This window comes from Acipenser ruthenus, unplaced genomic scaffold (genome assembly GCF_902713425.1).
Source record: "Acipenser ruthenus unplaced genomic scaffold, fAciRut3.2 maternal haplotype, whole genome shotgun sequence".
Lineage (NCBI taxonomy): Eukaryota > Metazoa > Chordata > Actinopteri > Acipenseriformes > Acipenseridae > Acipenser > Acipenser ruthenus.
In genome coordinates, this window is record NW_026707716.1 from 177,141 (window position 1) to 190,000 (window position 12,860).

Genomic DNA, 12,860 nt, shown 5'->3' on the forward strand with positions numbered 1-12,860 from the left:
TGTTGAAGCTGTCTCAACCAGCACTGAGACACCTGCATCCGTCCATCTCTCCTCTCCCCTCTCCCAGCGCTGAGGCAGCGACGGCTGGGGTCAGTCTCCTCTCCTCTCCTCTCCTCTCTCCCAACGCTGAGGCAGCGACGGTTGGGGTCAGTCTCATCTCGTCTCTCTACCCAGCGCTGGGGCAGGGTGGGGAGGGGGTGTGATCTCTCTCTCTCTCTCTCTCTCTCTCTCTTTCTACATGCGGATGGTGTAGGAGTCGGAGTGCGTGACGTATCGTACCCAGCGCTGGGGCAGGGCGGGGAGGGGGGGTGACAGGCGGAGGAATCGGATCTGCAGCCCGGTGCAGGTGAGCTTGGGCAGCTCGAAGGACAGGCTGACCGGCCCGACTTCCAGCAGAGAGGCGGCGCTGAGCCCGGAGCCCTCCAACTGAGGAGAGAGAGAGAGAGAGAGAGAGAGGACCGGTGAGTAACAGTCCTGATGCAAAGGGTTTGATAAGATAGCATCTACACGCGCACACACACACGCACAGACCTTGAACAGTGCAGAGAGCTGCCCTCCCCCGGGGAAGCGTGGGATCTCCCAGCGCACGGCCCTGCTGATTGGCTGCAGCTCGGCACTCTGGTCCGGACTGCTCAGCTCCTGGGAGAGACTAAGAGAGAGGGAGAGGGGGGTGGGGGAGACTTTGTAAAAATAAATAAATAAATAAATAAATAAATAAATAAATAATATTAAAGTTGTAGTCGAATTGTCCGTCCCCAAATTGATTTAGTGTAGTTTGGTGTTTCTAAACTCTGTGCCTGGATAGTTACGGACGGATGACAAAAACCAGTATCCTGGAACCTTCTGCCCCGGTTCTGTGAACTGGTTTCACTGGGAACTTCAAACCCGCTCACCTCACGGAGCCCTTGGGCACTGGGAGATTCACCACCACATTCAGGGCTGCACTGGGATTACAAAGAAAAAGAGAACGAATGAATAAACAGATAAACACACACACAGACACACAGACACACAGATACACACACACACAGACACACAGATACACAGATACACAGACATACATACACACACACAGATACACAGACATACATACACACACACAGACACACAGATACACAGATACACAGACATACAGACATACAGACATACAGACATACATACACACACAGATACACAGAAATACAGATACACAGACATACATACACACAGATACACAGACACACAGATACACAGACACACAGATACACATACACACAGATACACAGACACACAGATACAGACACACAGATACACACATACACACAGATACACATACACACAGATACACAGACACACAGATACACACAGATACACACATACACACAGATACACAAATACACATACACAGACATACATACACAGATACACATAAACAGATACACAGACATACATACACACACAGACACACATACACACAGATACACAAATACACATACACAGACATACATACACAGATACACATACACAGATACACAGACATACACACACACACAGACACACATACACACAGATACACAAATACACATACACAGACATACATACACAGACACACATAAACAGATACACAAATACACATACACAGACATACATACACAGACATACAGACACAGACACACACAAACCAAACTCACTTCTTGGGGGGCAGGTCACAGCGAAGCTTCAGGTAAACAAGTAACCTGGATAACAGAGAGATACAAACACATTATATATATATATATATACACACACACATTATATAACGAGGGAAGAACAGAGAGATACACACACATTATATATATATATATATACACACACACATTATATAACGAGGGAAGAACAGAGAGATACACACACATTATATATATATATATATATACACACACATTATATATATATATATACACACACACATTATATAACGAGGGAAGAACAGAGAGATACACACACATTATATATATATATATATACACACACACACATTATATATATATATATACACACACACACATTATATAACGAGGGAAGAACAGAGAGATACACACACATTATATATATATATATACACACACACACATTATATAACGAGGGAAGAACAGAGAGATACACACACATTATATATATATATATACACACACACACATTATATAACGAGGGAAGAACAGAGAGATACACACACATTATATATATATATATATACACACACACATTATATAACGAGGGAAGAACAGAGAGATACACACACATTATATATATATATATATATACACACACATTATATAACGAGGGAAGAACAGAGAGATACACACACATTATATATATATATATATATACACACACATTATATAACGAGGGAAGAACAGAGAGATACACACACATTATATATATATATATATATATACACACACATTATATAACGAGGGAAGAACAGAGAGATACACACACATTATATATATATATATACACACACACATTATATAACGAGGGAAGAACAGAGAGATACACACACATTATATATATATATATATATACACACATTATATATATATATATATATATACACACATTATATAACGAGGGAAGAACAGAGAGATACACACACATTATATATATATATATACACACACACATTATATAACGAGGGAAGAACAGAGAGATACAAACACATTATATATATATATATACACACACACATTATATAACGAGGGAAGAACAGAGAGATACACACACATTATATATATATATATATACACACACACATTATATATATATATATATACACACATTATATAACGAGGGAAGAACAGAGAGATACAAACACATTATATATATATATATATATACACACACATTATATAACGAGGGAAGAACAGAGAGATACACACACATTATATATATATATATATACACACACATTATATAACGAGGGAAGAACAGAGATATACAAACACATTATATATATATATATATACACACACACATTATATATATATATATATACACACACACATTATATAACGAGGGAAGAACAGAGAGATACACACACATTATATATATATATATATACACACACACATTATATATATATATATATATATACACACACATTATATAACGAGGGAAGAACAGAGAGATACACACACATTATATATATATATATATACACACACACATTATATATATATATATATATATACACACACATTATATAACGAGGGAAGAACAGAGAGATACAAACACATTATATATATATATATATACACACACACATTATATATATATATATATACACACACACATTATATAACGAGGGAAGAACAGAGAGATACACACACATTATATATATATATATATACACACACACATTATATAACGAGGGAAGAACAGAGAGATACACACACATTATATATATATATATATATACACACACATTATATAACGAGGGAAGAACAGAGAGATACACACACATTATATATATATATATATACACACACATTATATAACGAGGGAAGAACAGAGAGATACACACACATTATATATATATATATATACACACACACATTATATAACGAGGGAAGAACAGAGAGATACACACACATTATATATATATATATATACACACACACATTATATAACGAGGGAAGAACAGAGAGATACACACACATTATATATATATATATATACACACACACATTATATAACGAGGGAAGAACAGAGAGATACACACACATTATATATATATATATATACACACACACATTATATAACGAGGGAAGAACAGAGAGATACACACACATTATATATATATATATATATACACACACATTATATAACGAGGGAAGAACAGAGAGATACACACACATTATATATATATATATATACACACACACACATTATATAACGAGGGAAGAACAGAGAGATACACACACATTATATATATATATATACACACACACATTATATAACGAGGGAAGAACAGAGAGATACACACACATTATATATATATATATATATACACACACACATTATATAACGAGGGAAGAACAGAGATATACACACACATTATATATATATATATATATACACACACACATTATATAACGAGGGAAGAACAGAGAGATACAAACACATTATATATATATATATATATACACACACATTATATATATATATATATACACACACATTATATAACGAGGGAAGAACAGAGAGATACACACACATTATATATATATATATATACACACACACACATTATATAACGAGGGAAGAACAGAGAGATACACACACATTATATATATATATATACACACACACATTATATAACGAGGGAAGAACAGAGATATACACACACATTATATATATATATATATATACACACACACATTATATAACGAGGGAAGAACAGAGAGATACACACACATTATATATATATATATATACACACACATTATATAACGAGGGAAGAACAGAGAGATACACACACATTATATATATATATATATACACACACATTATATAACGAGGGAAGAACAGAGAGATACACACACATTATATATATATATATACACACACACATTATATAACGAGGGAAGAACAGAGAGATACAAACACATTATATATATATATATATACACACACATTATATAACGAGGGAAGAACAGAGAGATACACACACATTATATATATATATACACACACACATTATATAACGAGGGAAGAACAGAGAGATACACACACATTATATATATATATATATACACACACATTATATAACGAGGGAAGAACAGAGAGATACACACACATTATATATATATATATATATACACACACACATTATATAACGAGGGAAGAACAGAGAGATACACACACATTATATATATATATATACACACACACATTATATAACGAGGGAAGAACAGAGAGATACACACACATTATATATATATATATATACACACACACATTATATAACGAGGGAAGAACAGAGAGATACACACACATTATATATATATATATATACACACACACACATTATATATATATATATATACACACACACATTATATATATATATATATACACACACATTATATAACGAGGGAAGAACAGAGAGATACACACACATTATATATATATATATATACACACACATTATATAACGAGGGAAGAACAGAGAGATACACACACATTATATATATATATATACACACACACATTATATAACGAGGGAAGAACAGAGAGATACACACACATTATATATATATATATATACACACACATTATATAACGAGGGAAGAACAGAGAGATACACACACATTATATATATATATACACACACACATTATATAACGAGGGAAGAACAGAGAGATACACACACATTATATATATATATATATACACACACATTATATAACGAGGGAAGAACAGAGAGATACACACACATTATATATATATATATATATATACACACACATTATATAACGAGGGAAGAACAGAGAGATACACACACATTATATATATATATATATATACACACACACATTATATAACGAGGGAAGAACAGAGAGATACACACACATTATATATATATATATATACACACACATTATATAACGAGGGAAGAACAGAGAGATACACACACATTATATATATATATATATATACACACACATTATATAACGAGGGAAGAACAGAGAGATACACACACATTATATATATATATATATATACACACACACATTATATAACGAGGGAAGAACAGAGAGATACACACACATTATATATATATATATACACACACACATTATATAACGAGGGAAGAACAGAGAGATACACACACATTATATATATATATATATATACACACACACATTATATAACGAGGGAAGAACAGAGAGATACACACACATTATATATATATATATATACACACACACATTATATAACGAGGGAAGAACAGAGAGATACACACACATTATATATATATATATATACACACACACACATTATATATATATATATATATACACACATTATATAACGAGGGAAGAACAGAGAGATACACACACATTATATATATATATATATATACACACACATTATATAACGAGGGAAGAACAGAGAGATACACACACATTATATATATATATATACACACACACATTATATATATATATATATATACACACACATTATATAACGAGGGAAGAACAGAGAGATACACACACATTATATATATATATATACACACACACATTATATAACGAGGGAAGAACAGAGAGATACACACACATTATATATATATATATATATACACACACACATTATATAACGAGGGAAGAACAGAGAGATACACACACATTATATATATATATACACACACACATTATATAACGAGGGAAGAACAGAGAGATACACACACATTATATATATATATACACACACACACATTATATAACGAGGGAAGAACAGAGAGATACACACACATTATATATATATATATATACACACACACATTATATAACGAGGGAAGAACAGAGATACACACACATTATATATATATATATATATACACACATTATATAACGAGGGAAGAACAGAGAGATACACACACATTATATATATATATATATATACACACACATTATATAACGAGGGAAGAACAGAGAGATACACACACATTATATATATATATATATACACACACATTATATAACGAGGGAAGAACAGAGAGATACAAACACATTATATATATATATATATACACACACACATTATATAACGAGGGAAGAACAGAGAGATACACACACATTATATATATATATATACACACACACACATTATATAACGAGGGAAGAACAGAGAGATACACACACATTATATATATATATATACACACACACACATTATATAACGAGGGAAGAACAGAGAGATACACACACATTATATATATATATATATACACACACACATTATATAACGAGGGAAGAACAGAGAGATACACACACATTATATATATATATATATATACACACACATTATATAACGAGGGAAGAACAGAGAGATACACACACATTATATATATATATATATATACACACACATTATATAACGAGGGAAGAACAGAGAGATACACACACATTATATATATATATATATATATACACACACATTATATAACGAGGGAAGAACAGAGAGATACACACACATTATATATATATATATACACACACACATTATATAACGAGGGAAGAACAGAGAGATACACACACATTATATATATATATATATATACACACATTATATATATATATATATATATACACACATTATATAACGAGGGAAGAACAGAGAGATACACACACATTATATATATATATATACACACACACATTATATAACGAGGGAAGAACAGAGAGATACAAACACATTATATATATATATATACACACACACATTATATAACGAGGGAAGAACAGAGAGATACACACACATTATATATATATATATATACACACACACATTATATATATATATATATACACACATTATATAACGAGGGAAGAACAGAGAGATACAAACACATTATATATATATATATATATACACACACATTATATAACGAGGGAAGAACAGAGAGATACACACACATTATATATATATATATATACACACACATTATATAACGAGGGAAGAACAGAGATATACAAACACATTATATATATATATATATACACACACACATTATATATATATATATATACACACACACATTATATAACGAGGGAAGAACAGAGAGATACACACACATTATATATATATATATATACACACACACATTATATATATATATATATATATACACACACATTATATAACGAGGGAAGAACAGAGAGATACACACACATTATATATATATATATATACACACACACATTATATATATATATATATATATACACACACATTATATAACGAGGGAAGAACAGAGAGATACAAACACATTATATATATATATATATACACACACACATTATATATATATATATATACACACACACATTATATAACGAGGGAAGAACAGAGAGATACACACACATTATATATATATATATATACACACACACATTATATAACGAGGGAAGAACAGAGAGATACACACACATTATATATATATATATATATACACACACATTATATAACGAGGGAAGAACAGAGAGATACACACACATTATATATATATATATATACACACACATTATATAACGAGGGAAGAACAGAGAGATACACACACATTATATATATATATATATACACACACACATTATATAACGAGGGAAGAACAGAGAGATACACACACATTATATATATATATATATACACACACACATTATATAACGAGGGAAGAACAGAGAGATACACACACATTATATATATATATATATACACACACACATTATATAACGAGGGAAGAACAGAGAGATACACACACATTATATATATATATATATACACACACACATTATATAACGAGGGAAGAACAGAGAGATACACACACATTATATATATATATATATATACACACACATTATATAACGAGGGAAGAACAGAGAGATACACACACATTATATATATATATATATACACACACACACATTATATAACGAGGGAAGAACAGAGAGATACACACACATTATATATATATATATACACACACACATTATATAACGAGGGAAGAACAGAGAGATACACACACATTATATATATATATATATATACACACACACATTATATAACGAGGGAAGAACAGAGATATACACACACATTATATATATATATATATATACACACACACATTATATAACGAGGGAAGAACAGAGAGATACAAACACATTATATATATATATATATATACACACACATTATATATATATATATATACACACACATTATATAACGAGGGAAGAACAGAGAGATACACACACATTATATATATATATATATACACACACACACATTATATAACGAGGGAAGAACAGAGAGATACACACACATTATATATATATATATACACACACACATTATATAACGAGGGAAGAACAGAGATATACACACACATTATATATATATATATATATACACACACACATTATATAACGAGGGAAGAACAGAGAGATACACACACATTATATATATATATATATACACACACATTATATAACGAGGGAAGAACAGAGAGATACACACACATTATATATATATATATATACACACACATTATATAACGAGGGAAGAACAGAGAGATACACACACATTATATATATATATATACACACACACATTATATAACGAGGGAAGAACAGAGAGATACAAACACATTATATATATATATATATACACACACATTATATAACGAGGGAAGAACAGAGAGATACACACACATTATATATATATATACACACACACATTATATAACGAGGGAAGAACAGAGAGATACACACACATTATATATATATATATATACACACACATTATATAACGAGGGAAGAACAGAGAGATACACACACATTATATATATATATATATATACACACACACATTATATAACGAGGGAAGAACAGAGAGATACACACACATTATATATATATATATACACACACACATTATATAACGAGGGAAGAACAGAGAGATACACACACATTATATATATATATATATACACACACACATTATATAACGAGGGAAGAACAGAGAGATACACACACATTATATATATATATATATACACACACACACATTATATATATATATATATACACACACACATTATATATATATATATATACACACACATTATATAACGAGGGAAGAACAGAGAGATACACACACATTATATATATATATATATACACACACATTATATAACGAGGGAAGAACAGAGAGATACACACACATTATATATATATATATACACACACACATTATATAACGAGGGAAGAACAGAGAGATACACACACATTATATATATATATATATACACACACATTATATAACGAGGGAAGAACAGAGAGATACACACACATTATATATATATATACACACACACATTATATAACGAGGGAAGAACAGAGAGATACACACACATTATATATATATATATATACACACACATTATATAACGAGGGAAGAACAGAGAGATACACACACATTATATATATATATATATATACACACACATTATATAACGAGGGAAGAACAGAGAGATACACACACATTATATATATATATATATATACACACACACATTATATAACGAGGGAAGAACAGAGAGATACACACACATTATATATATATATATATACACACACATTATATAACGAGGGAAGAACAGAGAGATACACACACATTATATATATATATATATATACACACACATTATATAACGAGGGAAGAACAGAGAGATACACACACATTATATATATATATATATATACACACACACATTATATAACGAGGGAAGAACAGAGAGATACACACACATTATATATATATATATACACACACACATTATATAACGAGGGAAGAACAGAGAGATACACACACATTATATATATATATATATATACACACACACATTATATAACGAGGGAAGAACAGAGAGATACACACACATTATATATATATATATATACACACACACATTATATAACGAGGGAAGAACAGAGAGATACACACACATTATATATATATATATATACACACACACACATTATATATATATATATATATACACACATTATATAACGAGGGAAGAACAGAGAGATACACACACATTATATATATATATATATATACACACACATTATATAACGAGGGAAGAACAGAGAGATACACACACATTATATATATATATATACACACACACATTATATATATATATATATATACACACACATTATATAACGAGGGAAGAACAGAGAGATACACACACATTATATATATATATATACACACACACATTATATAACGAGGGAAGAACAGAGAGATACACACACATTATATATATATATATATATACACACACACATTATATAACGAGGGAAGAACAGAGAGATACACACACATTATATATATATATACACACACACATTATATAACGAGGGAAGAACAGAGAGATACACACACATTATATATATATATACACACACACACATTATATAACGAGGGAAGAACAGAGAGATACACACACATTATATATATATATATATACACACACACATTATATAACGAGGGAAGAACAGAGATACACACACATTATATATATATATATATATACACACATTATATAACGAGGGAAGAACAGAGAGATACACACACATTATATATATATATATATATACACACACATTATATAACGAGGGAAGAACAGAGAGATACACACACATTATATATATATATATATACACACACACATTATATAACGAGGGAAGAACAGAGATACACACACATTATATATATATATATATATACACACACATTATATAACGAGGGAAGAACAGAGAGATACACACACATTATATATATATATATATACACACACATTATATAACGAGGGAAGAACAGAGAGATACACACACATTATATATATATATATATACACACACATTATATAACGAGGGAAGAACAGAGAGATACACACACATTATATATATATATATATACACACACATTATATAACGAGGGAAGAACAGAGAGATACACACACATTATATATATATATATATACACACACACATTATATAACGAGGGAAGAACAGAGAGATACACACACATTATATATATATATATACACACACACATTATATATATATATATATATACACACACATTATATAACGAGGGAAGAACAGAGAGATACAAACACATTATATATATATATATACACACACACACATTATATAACGAGGGAAGAACAGAGAGATACACACACATTATATATATATATATATACACACACACATTATATAACGAGGGAAGAACAGAGAGATACACACACATTATATATATATATATATACACACACATTATATATATATATATATATACACACACACATTATATAACGAGGGAAGAACAGAGAGATACAAACACATTATATATATATATATACACACACATTATATAACGAGGGAAGAACAGAGAGATACACACACATTATATATATATATATATATACACACACATTATATAACGAGGGAAGAACAGAGAGATACACACACATTATATATATATATACACACACACATTATATAACGAGGGAAGAACAGAGAGATACACACACATTATATATATATATATATACACACACATTATATAACGAGGGAAGAACAGAGAGATACACACACATTATATATATATATATACACACACACATTATATAACGAGGGAAGAACAGAGAGATACACACACATTATATATATATATATACACACACATTATATAACGAGGGAAGAACAGAGAGATACACACACATTATATATATATATATACACACACATTATATAACGAGGGAAGAACAGAGAGATACACACACATTATATATATATATATACACACACATTATATATATATATATACACACACACACATTATATAACGAGGGAAGAACAGAGAGATACAAACACATTATATATATATATATACACACACATTATATAACGAGGGAAGAACAGAGAGATACACACACATTATATATATATATATACACACACATTATATAACGAGGGAAGAACAGAGAGATACACACACATTATATATATATATATACACACACACATTATATA

General features: G+C 30.3%; 1 protein-coding gene across 2 annotated transcripts in view; it reads right to left on the reverse strand.

Annotated features, from left to right (window-relative positions):
* Window positions 1-202: 202 nt before the first annotated feature.
* The window catches only part of LOC131728107 (AP-4 complex subunit mu-1-like), a 29,450-nt gene continuing 16,792 nt past the window's right edge, over window positions 203-12,860 (reverse strand). For both annotated transcript variants that reach the window (XM_059019301.1, XM_059019300.1), the window contains exons 13-16: window positions 1,671-1,715; window positions 894-944; window positions 532-649; window positions 203-426 (exon numbers count right to left, since the gene is read on the reverse strand). In XM_059019301.1, coding sequence (XP_058875284.1) covers window positions 235-426; window positions 532-649; window positions 894-944; window positions 1,671-1,715 — 406 coding nt within the window. In that variant the 3' untranslated portion in view covers window positions 203-234. The remainder of the gene's footprint in view (window positions 427-531; window positions 650-893; window positions 945-1,670; window positions 1,716-12,860) is intronic.